General features: G+C 32.8%; 1 protein-coding gene across 1 annotated transcript; it reads right to left on the bottom strand.

Annotated features, from left to right (window-relative positions):
* Nucleotides 1-2,041: 2,041 nt before the first annotated feature.
* On the bottom strand, nucleotides 2,042-7,066 carry LOC112754714 (GDSL esterase/lipase At3g26430). Its single transcript, XM_025802460.2, has 5 exons — nucleotides 6,548-7,066; nucleotides 5,022-5,234; nucleotides 4,259-4,428; nucleotides 3,055-3,325; nucleotides 2,042-2,533 (listed from the first exon to the last, which is right to left on the bottom strand). Exons 1-5 carry the CDS (start codon nucleotides 6,837-6,839, stop codon nucleotides 2,271-2,273), a joined length of 1,209 nt encoding a protein of 402 aa, XP_025658245.1. The 5' UTR covers nucleotides 6,840-7,066; the 3' UTR covers nucleotides 2,042-2,270.
* Between the last annotated feature and the right edge of the window lie 9,525 nt (nucleotides 7,067-16,591).

The following is a 16,591-nucleotide window of genomic DNA, read 5'->3' as shown; positions in this document are numbered from 1 at the left end:
ATCCCAGTTAGATGAGAATATGGAGCAGAAAAGGTTGTAGCAGGAGTATTGGATGTGGCCTTAAGTTTGGGAACATAGTGCAAGCTTGAGACTATCAACGCAAACAAAACTTCCGCATGCATATCTCTTTTCATTTAGAATCACTCACTGATGCTTAATTTATAAATTATTTTTCATTGAAGGAAGGAGTATTTCAATCAAAAGTGCATCCTGCTTCCTAGTATAATTCCATTAGGTGTTAAAGGTTTTAGTTTTAAGGATGATGTAAGTTCTTTGTCTTGTTACCTAGTTTTCTAAACGAATCACAGATTTGTCTCTAGTGCCATGGTGATTAAGAAATTCAATGATTTGTTTTTAATTTTTTTTTTCTGGTTTAAAATGTATCAAACTAGTAAGGTGGAGCAGTGATAATACATGTGTTCTTGTTATGTTCCTAATCCTAAGCAACCAGGATGCTTTTGACTTGATAATTTAATAATTTATCATGTGATTGTTGATTCCATTGATTTTTTTTTTTTTTTGTTTTAACAATTTTGGAAGAACTTGGTGAATGTTATGTACTACTCACATTTAAAAATAACTATTGTTTTAACTTTTTTTGTATATTGAAAAATCAATTTATCTATATAATCCAATTGTATGGAGATAATTTGATTTTCAATGTATCAAAAAAGTGAAACTGACTCATATTTCCATACAAAGGGATTACCAGTCCAGTAGTAATGACTGCTTTCTTTGTATTGCCAGATTATTTAAATGTAAAGAAATATCTTGGAGAGTGCAAACATTGGATCTTGGACAATAGAACAGGCAGTAATTGGCTGATGGAAATAAATGAAGATTGTATAGAATGTGGTTAACTTACATAAACCAAACCCTGATTGTTCTTACATTGTATAGTGCTTTGTGGAACCTGTTTGGCAAATTCAAACTTGATGCTTGGTTATGATTCATTAGAGCTAATATTAGAGCTCGTGGTCATTTACATTTGTCATTAATTTATTTATATAATTTTAGCATTTTGCATAATGCCAGTCTCACTTATGCTTGAACTTGCCAAGGAATTGTTAGCAGAGTTAGGTATATGATGTTTAACATGCCAGTGACTGTCAGTTAGGGTGCATGGCAGCAACGGTGGCCAGTGAAGCCACGAATCGGTGCCTGTGCGAGTTTTAAAAGTAAACCAACTCGCCTTAAAAAAGAAAAAGAAGAAGAGACGATGCAATGCAATTGGAAGAGAGAGTTACAATTGGTGCTTTGATGTGTGTTAGTGTTTCATGTTGAAATTCAGGGCACAAGAGAAAGCAAAAAGGATGGCATCAAGGAGGAAAGACATCACAAAAGCAAAGTTGGACAGCATGGATTGTCCTGTGTGCGCGAGTTTCGGCCACATACGCCCACATTCTGTGTACGCGTCTCGCGTGTCTTATTGATTAGGCACATGAGCTTGCATTCTTACTTAGGCTCTTGGAGGCCACAATGGGCTGCAGCTGAATGGAAAAAGGGCAAGGATGCAAGGGGACTAGGAGAATATCATTCATTAGTTAGCTTTAGGTTTTGCTTAGGATTTTTTAGAGAAGTTGAATTTTCTACAATTTCTCTCAATTTTCTGCAACATTGGATGTTTCCAAGTTTGATTCTCTCAATTCCAAGTAGTGGGTCTCTCTTTCTTTTGGTGAATTTGGATTCGTAATCAAGGAAGAATATCTCCTTGGAGGATTTGCACTTCATTCCCCCGTTGTTCTTGTTTTGATGTTTGAGAAATACTTGGATCCATTGGATCAAATCTAATCGGTCAAGCCCCCCTTAAAAGTAATCCATTATGTTTGTAATTTTTTTTTTTTGCACACCCAATTTTACCTCATATTTCATTCATATTCATAAACTCGTTATTTCTAACTTCACTGAAACAAAAAAAAAATCATAACTAAAAAAATAAAAGAGCCGCAGCCTAATCCCAACTCGACAGGCTGAATCAGAGGTCACTTATCCTATTTCCAAAGAAATGTACAAAATGCTAAACACTAATGAAGATAGGAACTTACTAACATCTCAAGCATAAGATTATTGAGAGAGAGGAGCTTACGCTCACAACTCAAACATCTTGTATCACAACTAAAGACTTAACATTCTGAAATCAAACGAAGATTACAATTGGACTCACATCATTGAAGACTCAAATCATTCCATGTCCTCAATAATATTATTCCTCTAATCAAATCCCATAAACTAAGAGAAAAGAAGTGTGATTAGTAATTATTATTTAGTAGTTACAAGTTCTTGTGACAAGCCATGTTCAAAGGAATAGGTGGATCAGAAAAGGAACCATCTACAATCTTATCAAAGATCCACTTGTTAGCAGCCTCAGTGTAGTGAACACCATCCCAACTAATCCTAACCGCTGGATTCTTGCATGGTTTCGCAATCATGACCTCTTTGCCCTTGATCTTCACCTTCCCTCCACATCCAACATGCAAATTGTAGTTGTATTTCCCACCATGCCCACAGCAGGCTCTCAGTGGCTCCTCAAAACCTACATTTACAAAACTTAGTGAAATTGCACTTATAAAGATAAATCATTTCGACTGCATAGTACGCGTTCTAAGACAAAAAATACAAAGACGTGAGACAGAAACTAGATAAGTTTTTTTTTTTTATTATCCTAAGATTTATCTTGTAATTATCATAAAATTAATTCTCTCAAAAACTTAAACCCGTAGAAAGATGCATATAAATGATTATATCTTCAACATGTCTCTTTATACAATAGTCTCTTTTGGATTTACATGAATTTTACAGAGGTCTTCTTTCTCTTTTTATTTGTTTTATACTAAATTATTTCTTTTGGAGTCAATAAGAATTAAATTCCAGACCTTTAAGTCATAAAAACTCTAATACCATAAAATTTCTTCTTCTAAAAGATTAAACTGATAAAAAAAGACACATGAATAATTATATTTCTAACAATAATATACACAATTTGTAGGAGTAGATATCAAATAATAAATTCTCAAAAACCAAATTAACAAGAACCGAGACGAAGAGCTTTTATACCATGTTTGGTTGCTTGACTAATGAGGTGGTATTTGACTGAGTAAACATCAACATAGGTTATGGCAGCAGAGTGAAGTTCTTTTCTGAGTTGAAACACAGTTTCTTTTAAGCCACGGTTGAAGAACTTAGCCACTTCATTGTAAGGGATTTTGCAACCTGCTTTGTCCAATGGAGCATCTCTTGCATGAGGAAGATCCATAATGTATGGCAAACAACCAACGGGACCTGTGTTGTGAATCCAGAATGATCTTCCTCCTTGAGCATATACATACTATCAACATTGCAAACAAATCATTCATCATGCATGCTATGTACTTCATTTAATTTGCTAACCATATTTCTACCTCGTTTTTTAAATAAATATAACTTCTAGACAAATTGATACATTCAAAATATCAACGAATAAATTTACGTCTAAATACATTAAAATTGATAGGGTAAAACAAAAATGATATGTACACATTAAAATCAATCATCAAATTAGCTACTATGTATTTGTGTATATAAATATATGTATTTTTTACCTCAATTTTAATGTGTATTTTATATTTTAATATATATGCTATATAGATGGCTAATTTGATGAGTGATTTTTTGTGTACATATAATATAGTTAAAGATACAATTGATGTTAAGTTTGACTTGTGTGAAATTTATTTCTTAAATTTTAAAAACATGTGCTACTTGATGTTATTAAATGATGTAAAAAGAATATACACTTTATCTTAATTTTTCTTTCAAAAATATTCTTTTATTAAGGAATAATTGTGGAGTTAAAATACATCATGTGAAAATAATTTTGAACATATAATGTGTTTGTAAAATACTGTATTAAAATCTAAAGACAAAAAGGTATTTTTCTTATTTTCTTTGTAAAAAACTGTATTAAAATCCAACTTATAAAATTCTTTTTAATTTGACAATAATAAAATTATATATTTAATATTTAATTATGTTTTGTCATATTTTTGAAATTATTTGAATCGTTTTATTGTTTTAATCTTTTTAAGAGGATTTTTGTTGACTTATAAATCTTTTGAATGAACGCTTTACTCTTTTAAAAGTATAGAAAGTAAAAAAAAAAAAAAAAAAAAACAACAACAACAACGAAGTTTACATGGATAAATTGCATTTTTATCCTTACCAAAGAAACATTTTAGTTTGAACTTTGAACAGAGAGAGTAGTTATTATTCCAATAATCACCTTGACAATGGTCTTGAATTGAGCCAAGACATCAGGAACATATGCTCTAACTTGATCAATGGTCATGTTGTGGAAGTAACCAGCAGCCAAGTCATTCTGACCAATATCAAATGTGTATAGTGCCCGAGAAAAATACTCTGCTCTTGGTAACATTGTTTCGTATACTCCGCCTAGCTAGGGGCAAAACAGTAAACACACTTAGTTTATTATTATTTTTAAATTAAAATAAAGTTAAATTATGTTGAATAATACTACACATCTAAATTTTTTGTTAACTAAATCTGATCAAGACATAACAAAAATTAGTTATGACCAATATTATTTCAAATCTTATTATTTAACTTGGTTACACTTTATTCATAAAAAAGTTTGAATATGTAACATTATTCAATTATTTTATTAGTCTCTACCGTTTTCTCAATTTTATATTAAATTTCAATAATTTAAAAATTTTTAATTAAATTTCGGTACTATTTTAAATTTTATAATTAGATCCATATCATACAAAAAAAATTTGAGTTAATAGAATATTCTAAAAATAAAAAGACATTTAAGTTTAGAAATTTAGTTTTTAAGTGTAGATATCTTAAAATTAAAAAAAAAAATTTAACGTTTTTAGCAAACCAAAAATTTAATTATAAAATTTAAAATAATATAAAAAATTAAATAAAAATTTTAAATTATAAAAAGTTAAATAGAAATTCGATAAAATTATAAATATTAGTAGATAATTTAACCTAAACTGAATTGGGAATGGCATTACCTTTATTGCGAAAGAGTTGTGACCTGCGATGAAAATCATTGAACTGAGTGAACTGAACATCCAAGGAGAAAGGGCTGAAACCACCAGCCTGACGAAGAGTTGTGTTCTGAGGTCTAATTGTGGATCCTGCTGTTGCAAAGTTTGCTCCACGGCTGAAATTTGACCCAACTGAATCTAGGTATGCACTCAAATACTCCACCCCTACCTTCTTTGCTTTTAATTCAAACAAATCCATAACAATATCAATAACTTTTTTTTTATTATTATTGAAATAAGAATAGCTTTTCTTCAAGACTCCTTCATTAAGCTAAGTGAACACAAAGCTAACTTTAAAAAACAAAAATACATGTGTACATTAAAAATTTATTACTAAATCAATTATTATATATTTTTGTATAATACATATAATATTTAATTTACTTTTTATTTATATTTTAATATTTATTTTATATTATAACTAATTTGATAATTAATTTTTTATGTATATCATAATATAATTGTAAAAAAAATATCCATAAGCTAAAGGTCGTTGTCTTATATATTCCAACCTGGATGAAGAAAAAAATCCAATAAAATAATTAATTGATCAGTTGGTAGATTGTCATAGATGAATTTTCCAAAGATTAAATTATACTGTTAATTTTTATAATTTTTTAAAATTTATAATTAATTTCCTAGTATTCAAAACTCATCACTATAAATTAAGAACTTTTTTTAATGTGTATTCAAAATAAGATTTTTTTTTTAATAATCATCAAACATTACACAAAAGAAACGATTATTGTAAGTATAATATAATCTCGTGATGTCGTCCATCATAGTGAATTGGGAGTGAGGATGCGTATCCCAAAGCCTACCCCCAACAAATATGTTTCTTACAAAAAATGTCGACAGCGACAACTGACTCTGTCGGTGGTCATTTAAAAATTAAAATCATCCATGTATTAAAGATGTTATTATTAGCCCTAAAATTACCTTGTATACAATACAAATATAAAAGAAAAATCCTCTAATTTGAGGGGTGAAGAAATAAAAAAGATAACGCAATTAATCGTTCACAAATCACTCATCCATTGATCATGAATCAAAACTTAATTTAGAAAAAATCAATGATCGTTAAAAGCACATTAAAAATATAAAAAAATCCGGAAAAAAGTAGCTTAGCTTGTCTAAGCATATGGGTCTAGTTTAGTCCATGTCCTTTCAATCTTCTTGACCCCAAAATTATATTTTAAAAAAAAAAATACAACATTATTTAGTAAGATCTGCAACTCTTTACATCCTCCCAAAAACTCAACAAATATATTAGATGAGTTCTAGTTGTATATACTAGATAGTATCTAATCATGGTGAATATATGTATAAAAAGATCATATATAAAGTGAATATACAATAGATAATGCAAATAGTCAAGGAATACAAAAAACTACATGCATTTAAAAAATAAATTTAAAAATGATAGTTGTACTATTTTCCTTTATTAAGTCCATGGACTCATAAAAATGGTTAGAAGATAGAGTGATTACCTATGAAATCCACGATGAGCCGGCCGTCGGAATAGCGACCGGCCGGGTGATGGAAGTAGGTCATGCCACTGGGAGGCCCAGCTTGTCCAAATGCAGCTGAAAGGCCTCCGGTGTCGGAGTTTGAGTCGCCGAAGTTGAATATCGCCGGGAAATTGCAATGATGCAATGATTTTGAATTAGTAGAACTTAATGAATATGCAATGGAACATTGTGACAGACACACAAAAAAAAGACAAAGCGTAATAAAAGGAGTTTGTATCAACTTGCTCATTGCCTTTATTATGTTCATCATATACTCAAATAATTCTAAGAGAAGAAGGAATAAGGAGGAACTGTACTAAGTAGTGAGAGAGAGAGGAGATGGAGGGACCAAGAGAGACATGATTGATATGTATATATATGTGGAGTGCTGTTAACATTATGTGTTGGAATCTATGCAGAAAAGGGTACCACGCATGGCTCATGGATTAAAAATGGGAAATTGGGAATAGGAATGGGACCCCATAAAGTAAAATAGCAATAATAGATTGTATATCAATTATAATTTAGTTAACGTATATTTTAAAAACACGCTAAGATTATCAATTGAAATTTTTTATAAAAAATATATAAAATTTAGTTTTCAGTATATTTATTATATATTTATTAAAGTCAAAAAACTAAAAAATTTTACTACTAATCATTTTAACAACAGGATAGGCGTTAGCCAAATTATATTAATAAATAGTAATAATATTATATTATTACTTGCTAATTTATAATATTTTGTTAAAAAATATTTAAAAATTAATAAAATTTATTATTTTTTGCAAGTATATTTAGTTATCAGTTTAATTTCTTCAGTCTAATAATTTAATAATATATTTTTAACTTATTCTTTTAAATATTATTAACTAATTATTAAACAAAAATAATAAATTATGCTGGTCTTTTTCTAACATTTTTTTATTTATTGCTTTAGTTATTTACTCTTTAATTATATTCTAATTGAAAACTCTGAAATAAAAAATTTATTAGGAATTTAATTACTAAGATACAACAACAATAATAAAGTCTTGTCCCACTAATCAATTAGGTTGGTCGAGTGGTCAGCTCACTCGTCCGCTTAAGTAAGTGTCGGAGATTCGAATCCCGCCTTGTGTATGTAACAACTTATTAGCCAGCGACAGACCCTTAAATGGAACTTAGATCTGCGACGAATTAGTCCTTGACTTTTGTCAGGTTGGAGATACCGTGGGCAACAAAAAAAAAAGTCTTCTTAGGTCTTTCTCTGCCTTTCACCCTTTGTTCATCTTCCATCTCATCCACCTTCCTAACTGGGTGCTCTATCCAATTGCGTATGACCACTCATTCATCTCAACATCTTCATCTCTGCCACACTTAACTTATGTTCGTGCTCCTCTTTGGCCGCCTAAAACTCTATACCATAAAGTATAGTCGTCTGATAACAGTGCGATAGAATTTACCTTTAAGTTTTAAAAGTATATTTTTGTCACATATAAAACCAGATGCACTCTGCCATTTTGACCAACTTGCTTGGTTCCTATGATTTACATCATGTTCCATCTTTTCATTATTCGGCACGATGTACCCAAGATACTTAAAATTTTTAACTTTTCGTAGGATGTTTTTTCCAATTTTTACCTCTGTATTAGGGTTTTTCCTTCGGCGGCCGAATTTACATTCCATATGTTCCGTCTTGCTACGGCTTATGCGCAGATCATACACTTCTAGAGCTTCTCTCCATAAATCCAACTTCTTATTTAGGTCTTCCCTTAACTCTCCCATAAGGACGATATCATCGGCAAAAAGCATGCACCATGACACAAGCTCTTGGATATGCTCTGTAAGTACTTCTAAGACTAATGTGAAAAAGTATAGACTTAAGAATGATCCCTAGTGTAATCTTATACCAATAGAAAATTTCACTGTCACACCACCTTGATGAGTCTTCACACTAGTTTTAACTCCATCATACATGTCCTTAATTGCACGAATATATGTTATCCTTACTCTCTTCCTTTCCAAAATCTTCCATAAGACCTCCCTTTGCACCCTATCATACACTTTTTCCAAATTAATAAATACTACATGTAGATCCTTTTTATTACTACGATACATCTGCGTCATCCTTCTTAATAGGTATATCGTTTCAGTGGTGGATCTGCCTGGCATAAAACTAAATTGATTCTCTGTTACTTGTGTCTTTTGTCTTAGCCTCCGTTCTATCACCATTTCCCATAACTTCATGGTATGGCTCATGAGTTTGATCCCTTTATAGTTTTCACAACTTTGTATATCCCCTTTATTCTTGCAGATAGGTACCAAGGTACTCTTTCTCCACTCATATGGCATTTTCTTTGACCTTAAAATCTCATTAAAAAACTTGGTTAACCAACTGATGCCTTTCTCTCCAAGGTCCTTCCAAACTTCAATCGGAATATTATCGAGATCCTACTGCCCTGCCATTTTTCATCCGCTTTAAAGCCTCTTTTACCTCAAAGTCTCGAATTCTTCGATAGTAGTCGAAGTTTTGATCTTCTTCCCTCGTGCATAACAGACCAAGACTCGGAAGAGTCTTCTGTCTTTCATTAAATAACTCGTAGAATTAGATCTTCTACTTTTTATTGATCTTCTTCTCTTGAGCCAAAACCTCTCCGTCTTTATCTTTTATGCACTTAACCTGATCCAAATCTCTCGTTCTTCTTTCACGGCTCTTTATGATTTTATATATACTTTTTTCTCTTTCCTTCATGCCAAAAGATTGATAGAGATCCTCATATGCTCTTTTCTTGCTTCACTTACAGCCACTTTTGTCTCTTTCTTAGCCACCTTATATTTTTCCTAATTATCTGCATTGCGATACAAAGACTACTCAATAAAGCACTCCCTTTTTGCCTTTATCTTTTCTTGTACACTCGTATTCTACCACCAGGACTTCTTGTCTCTTGGTCATATCCCTCTAGATTCACCAAAACTTTCTTTTGTTGTTCTTCTAATAACTTCTACTATCTCCCTCCACATTTCCTCCGCGCTTCCATCTCCATCCCACTTTGACTCTTTTTCTACCCATCTTAGGAAGTTTATTTGTTCTTTACCTTTCATCCTCCATCATCTCGTCCTTGGGTTCTTCATATGATGTCTTTTTCTCAACTTTTACTCAACGTGAAAATTCATTAAGAGCATTCTATGTTGTGTTGTTAAACTCTCTTTTGGAATAATTTTACAATTAATACAAAATTTTCGGTCGACTCTCCTCAACAAGAAGAAGTCAATTTGAGAGCTTGTCATTCCACTCCTATAGATTATAAGAAGTTCATCTCTCTTTTTAAAACATATATTTGCGATGAGAAGATCAAAAGTTAAGGAAAAGTCCAAAATAATTTTATCTTCGGTATTGACCTCCGCAAAACCATAGCTCCCGTGAAAACTTTCATATCCAATAACTTTTCTTCCAACATGGCTATTTAAATCTCCTTCTAAGAAAATATTATCTCCCGAATGTCTTGGACCAAACTCTCTAGATCCTCCTAAAACCTTATCTTGTGTTGCTCGTCCGAACTCACTTGCTGTGGATAGGAGCTAATCACATGAAAAGTACCTCCTTCCACCACAAGTTTAATAAAGATGGTCCAATCTCCCACCCTCTTGACATCCACTATGTCCTTCTTCTACTGCTTATCCACAATAATACCTACCCCATTCTTATTCTTCACCTTTTCTGTATACCAAAGTTTGAAGCTGAAAGTATCCAACTCCTTAGCCTTCGCACCAACTCATTTTGTTTCTTGTAGGAACATGATATTAATCTTCCTCCTTGTCATGGTATCCACCACCTCCATGGATTTTCCTGTTAGAGTGTCTATGTTCCATGTCCTAAATTTCAACTTTCTGTCGCTCCGACCTTTACCTATACATTTTTCTTTGTGAACTAACTTATTTACCCTCGTCCATTCACGAAAATGCGGGAACCCTTACTCATTTAACACTACACCTGGGCACCGATGCAGCAGCTCTTGCTCATTTGACATTGTACACGAGCCATACAACGCGTTGCTTCCGGGCAACGACCTAGCTTTAGTGCAATAACGTCTTTGATCCATGTCATGAAAATTCGACTAAGTTTTTATGTTGGCTGTCGAATGCCTAACACAACCCTTCTCCTTTATCCGGGTTTGGGACCGGCTATATACTATAGGTGTAGCATAGACGGAGTTAATTTAATTACTAAGATAAGTTTATTTAATATTTTATTTATAATGTAAATATTTAATTATTTATAATATTTGATGGAAGGTATGTAAAGTGAAAATTGTTTAATAAATACCATATTAGAAGTATAAGAATAAACATAAATATTGAATTAAAATTTTCCTAAAATCTTATAAAAACAATATATGAAGATGGAAATGAGATCTCATCTAAGAAAATTACGAAGATGGAATATGTCTAACTACTATTTACTCACTTTTGGTTAATTTGTTCATTTCTTTGATTATGAATTTATGATCATGATGTTTTAATCTTGTCGTTTTATTAATCATGTTTTTTCTTTAGCTACTAAGTCATGAATATAAGCAGCACATGATGATTCAGAAACTTGTGTACATCTCAAGAGACGTATATATATTATAGATAACATCATAATTATAGGGGAAAATATCATACTTATGGAATTAATATTCTACCTGATAAGATCGAAACTGGAGGCGTTTATAGGGGAAAAATTTTAGGAAACAGCTGATATGAATTAAAAAAGGAAAAGTTTAGGGAGCCAGCAACTTTGTTAAATTTTGGCCAGTATGTAACTAGCAAAAAAAAAAATGAGCTATTGGATGAAATCTCACACCAATTTCACATCATTAAAACTATTATTGATAGCTATTTGATGGCTACAAATCACAAAAGTTGCTGGCCACCTAGCATTCCTCATTAAAAAAACCCTTAAATAATTGGAATCTGTTGTGACGAGGATGGATAAAGATGATGGATGCTCATTTATGAGGGCACATTTTTTCTATGTTAAAAGAAATAAATGAAGTTTGAAATGTAAACTTTGTGTGCCTATAAATACATGTACTGAGACAAAGAGGGGATACACACAATCAATAAAATCTTCTCTCTCTTTATTCTCTACGAATAGTTTCTCTCTCTCTCTCTTTCTTTTGTTACTACTTATAAATATATGAATAATTTCTATTGAGCTAATTACATTAATATAGAGTCTTCTATTTATACGTCTTTATTTTATATTTAGTATATCTTTTATTTATTTTACAATACGTTATCAGCACGAGACTCTGATCAAATTTTAGGAAGACTCCAGTATAATGCTTTTGATATATCTGAAAACAATTATTTATCATAGATACTTGATGTTAAAATCCATCTGGATTCAATGGATCTTGGAGATACCATTGAGGCTGAAAATAGTACATCCCAGAAGGATAAAGTCAAAGTCATGATTTTTCTTCGTCGTCATCTTGACGTATGATTGAAAAATGAATATCCCACATTAAAAGATCATGCAGATATGTGGAAAGGCCTTGAAGAAAGGTACAATCATGTGACACTTTCTCAAACCCGATATGTTAGATAAAAACTTTCTCGATCTTCCATGTCTCGAATGTGCTCCTGCAGCAGCAGTATCGAAAAAAAATTTAAAAATATTCCGAGTTAATTTCTTGCTTTCTTGTTGCTGAACGCAACAATGAATTACTTTTAAGGAATCATGAAGCGCGCCCAGTTGGCGCCGCCCCATTTCCTGAAGTAAATGGCAAGATTTTGATAGCAAGAAAATTTATGAAAGGAAAATGAATTATGTTCACAAGAAAGGATCTCACCAGAAGTGGGATAAAGAAAGAAGTAAATCAATTGAGGATAAATGCTTCCGTTGTGGTGGAAAGGGCCATTGGTCACGTACCTGTCGTACCCCAAGGCACCTAGTTGATCTTTATCAAGCATCCTTGAAAAGGGATAACAAAGGAAAGGAAGAAAATTTTGTTTCAAATGATGAAAATTCCACCACTCATTATGATGTATCTAATTTCTTTAAGGATTCTGAAGGAAATATTGGCTATTTGATCAATGATGGAATAGTTTGATATGTGTATGTGTTTGTTAAGTATTCATGTGAATAATTTTACTGTGCATGTACTTCTACTCATTTTATTGTTATTATCATTTGTCTTTGAAGAAAAATGGCAAGGACATATTCTGAAGATATTTGCCTTGCGGATAGTGCAAGTTCGCACACTATTCTTAAAAGCACTATATATTTTACCCATCTTATGTCAAAAGAACAATATGTTAATACTATTATTGGCTCGGACAATGTGATAGAAGGCTCTGGAAGAGCTATAATTTTGTTACCTGAAGGAACAAAATTTGTAATAAATAATGCACTATTATCTACCAAGTCTCTGAGGAACTTGTTGAGTTTCAAAGATATTCGCCGAAATGGATATCATGTTGAGACAATGAATGAGAAAAATCATGAGTACTTATGTATCACAACTCATGATTCAAATAAGAAAGTTATATTAGAAAAATTACCCTCACTTTCATCTGGGTTATATTATACCATGATTAGTGCAATTGAATCACATGCCATTGTAAACCAGAAGTTTACTAGTCCAAATGAATTCATAACTTGGCATGATAGATTGGGTCATTTGAGAACAACCATGATGAGGAGAATTATTGAAAACTCCCATGGACATTCACTAAAGAACTAGAAGATTCTTAAAACTAGTGAATTTTGTTGTGCTGCATGTTCTCAAGGAAAGTTAATTTTAAGGGCATCACCAGTAAAGGTTGGATTTGAGTCCCCTGAATTCCTAGAAAGGATTCAAGGTGATATATGTGGACCTATTCATCTACCATGTGGATCTTTTAGATATTTTATGGTCTTGATAGACGCATCTTCGAGATGGTCACATGTGTGCTTATTATCTTCTCGCAACCTGACGTTTGCGAGATTACTGGCTCAAATTATTCGATTAAAAGCACAATTTCTAGAAAATCCAATCAAAGAAATTCTCCTTGATAATGCTGGTGAATTTACTTCCCAAGCTTTGGATGCTTATTGTATGGCTAATGGAATAAGTGTTGAACATCCAGTAGCTTATGTTCACACACAAAATGGGTTAGCAGAATCACTTATTAAACGCCTCCAATTGATTGCTAGACCCTTGCTTATGAGAACAAATCTCCCAACTTTGGTTTGGGGGCATGCTATTTTACATGCCGCAACACTTATTCGTTTGAGGCCAACGAGTTACCATCAGTTCTCTCCTATGCAATTAGCTTTTGGCCAGCAGCCAAATGTCTCCCATTTAAGAATATTTGGGTGTGCGATATATGTTCCCATTGCACCACCTAATCGCGCTAAAATGGGGCCCCAAAAAAAATTGGGGATATATGTTGGATATGATTCTCCCTCTATAGTGAGGTATCTTGAGATACAAACCAGAGATGTATTTAAAGCCCGGTTTGTGGATTATCATTTTGATGAATCAAAATTTTCAACATTAGGAGGAGAGAATAAACTTCCTAAAAAGGAACTTAATTGGAATGCATCATCGTTTATGCATTTAAATCCTCGATCAGGGCAATGTGAACTAGAAGTTCAAAATATTATACATTTGCAAAGAATAGTAAATGAATTGCCTGATGCATTTTTCGATACAAAGAGGATAACCAAATCTTATATACCAGCGAAAAATGCCCAAATTCGAATTGATGTTCCAGTAGGACAAGTAGCCACTGAAGCAAATTCACGCCAGAAGCGTGGTAGGGCAGAAAATGCCCCAATTCGAATTGATGTCCTAGTATGACAAATAGCCACTGAAAGCAAATACATGTCAGAAGCGTGGCAGGCCTGTCGGTTCCAAAGATAAAAATTCTCGAAAGAGAAAAGAGGTAAATATTATTCCTGTTGAAAAAGACATAGTAAAGACACCTGCAGTTGTCCAAAATTCTGATATAATGCCAAAAGACGTTCAGGTACCTGAAAATTGTGAAAATTACGAGATCTCGATAAATTATGTCTTTACATGAGAGAAATGGGACCGAAATAAGACAATTGTCAATGAAATATTTGCATATAATGTGGCATTGAATAGCATGCATGAAAGTAAGGATCTTGAGCCAAGATCAGTCGAAGAATGTCGACAAAGAAATGATTGGCCAAAATTGGAAGAAGCCATGAAGGCTGAATTAGACTCAGTTACAAAACGTGAAGTCTTTGGACCTATAGTCCGTACACCAGAAGATGTAAAACCTGTTGGATACCGATGGGTATTTGTGAGAAAACGAAATGAGAAAAATGAAGTTGTGCGCTATAAAGCCCGACTTGTGGCACAAGATTTTTCACAAAGGTCCAGTATAGATTATGAAGAAACGTATTTCCCTGTAGTGGATACGATAATATTACGTTATTTGGTCAGTTTATCTGCATATCATAAACTGCATATGCATTTAATGGATGTGGTAACAGCCTACTTATACGGCTCGTTAGATCGGGATATCAATATGAAAGTCCCTAAAGGACTAAAAATATCTAAATCATCCAATGAATATTCGCAAGGGTTATACTCAGTCAAATTGCAAAGATCATTATACGGTCTAAAGCAATCTGGACAAATGTGGTATAATCGTCTTACTGAGTATCTGACCAAAAATGGATTCAAGAATGATGATATCTGTCCATGTGTTTTCATAAAGAAATCTACATCTGGGTTCATTATAATTTCTGTGTACGTTGATGATTTAAATATCATTGGAACTCCTGAAGAGATTCCAACAATTATAAAAACTCTGAAAAAAGAGTTTGAGATGAAAGATCTTGGAAGGACTAAATTTTGTCTCGACCTGCAGATCGAGCATACAAAAACTGGGATCTTTATTCATCAAGCGGCATACATAGAGAAAATCTTGAAGAGATTTTATATGGATAAGTCACATCCATTAAGTACTCCAATGATCGTAAGATCTTTGGAAGTGAAAAAGGATCAATTCCGTCCTAAAGAAGAAAATGAAGATATCCTTAGTCCTGAAGTACCATATCTTAGTGCCATTGGAGCGCTAATGTATCTTGCCAATAATACGCGACCTGACATATCATTCGCAGTGAATTTACTAGTAAGATATAGTTCCTCTCCAACCAGAAGACATTGGAGTGGAATCAAACAGATCTTTCGATATCTTCATGGAACGGTTGATATGGGATTGTTTTATCCCTATGGATCCAAGTCACAATTAGTTGGCTATGCAAATGTTGGATATTTGTCTGATCCACATAAAGGGAGATCTCAAACAGGATACATATTCACATATGGTGGTACAGCTATATCATGGAGATCCACGAAACAGACGATAGCAGCAACCTCCTCTAATCATGCTGAAATACTAGCGATACATGAAGCAAGTCGCGAGTGTTTTTGGCTCAGGAGTGTGATCCAATATATTCTGTCATCATGTGGACTGATTAATCAGAAGATAGCTCCAACTGTCCTGTTTGAAGATAATACAACATGTATTGCTCAACTTAAAGGCGGATATATCAAAGGTGATAGAAGAAAGCATATTTCTCCCAAATTCTTCTTCACTCATGATCTTCAAAATCAAGGGACAATTGATGTCCAACAGATCCGCTCAAGTGACAATCTGGCATATTTATTTACAAAGTCACTCCCAAAATCCTCCTTTGAAAGATTGGTACATGAGATTGGGATGCGCTGATTTCGAGACATCAACTGATGTCAACAAGAGGGGGAGACTGTACTCTTTTTTCCTTGATCAGGTTTTTTTCCCATTGGGTTTTTCTTGACAAGGTTTTTAATGAGGCAGTCCCCATCACTAAAGGATATTGTACTCTTTTTCCTTCACTAAGGTTTTTTCCCACTGGATTTTTTTTTTTGTAAGGTTTTAACGAGGCAATAATCCTAAATGGTCATCCAAAGGGGAGTGTTGTGACGAGGATGGATAAGGATGATGGATGCCCATTTATGAGGGCACATTTTCCCTATGTTGAAAGAAATA

This window comes from Arachis hypogaea, chromosome 16 (assembly GCF_003086295.3).
Source record: "Arachis hypogaea cultivar Tifrunner chromosome 16, arahy.Tifrunner.gnm2.J5K5, whole genome shotgun sequence".
Classification (NCBI taxonomy): domain Eukaryota; kingdom Viridiplantae; phylum Streptophyta; class Magnoliopsida; order Fabales; family Fabaceae; genus Arachis; species Arachis hypogaea.
The sequence above is the reverse complement of the archived record's forward strand: the minus strand, read 5'-3'. Positions and strand labels throughout refer to the sequence as shown.

Excerpts from the sequence above, each read along its gene's own strand:
- LOC112754714 (XM_025802460.2), bottom strand. The coding sequence starts at position 6,839 with ATGATGAACATAATAAAGGCAATGAGCAAGTTGATACAAACTCCTTTT. Across the intron at positions 5,235-6,547 it reads GCTCATCGTGGATTTCATAG|CAAAGAAGGTAGGGGTGGAG; the intron begins GTAATCACTCTA and ends TTGAATTAAAAG. Across the intron at positions 2,534-3,054 it reads TAGTCAAGCAACCAAACATG|GTTTTGAGGAGCCACTGAGA; the intron begins GTATAAAAGCTC and ends TTGTAAATGTAG.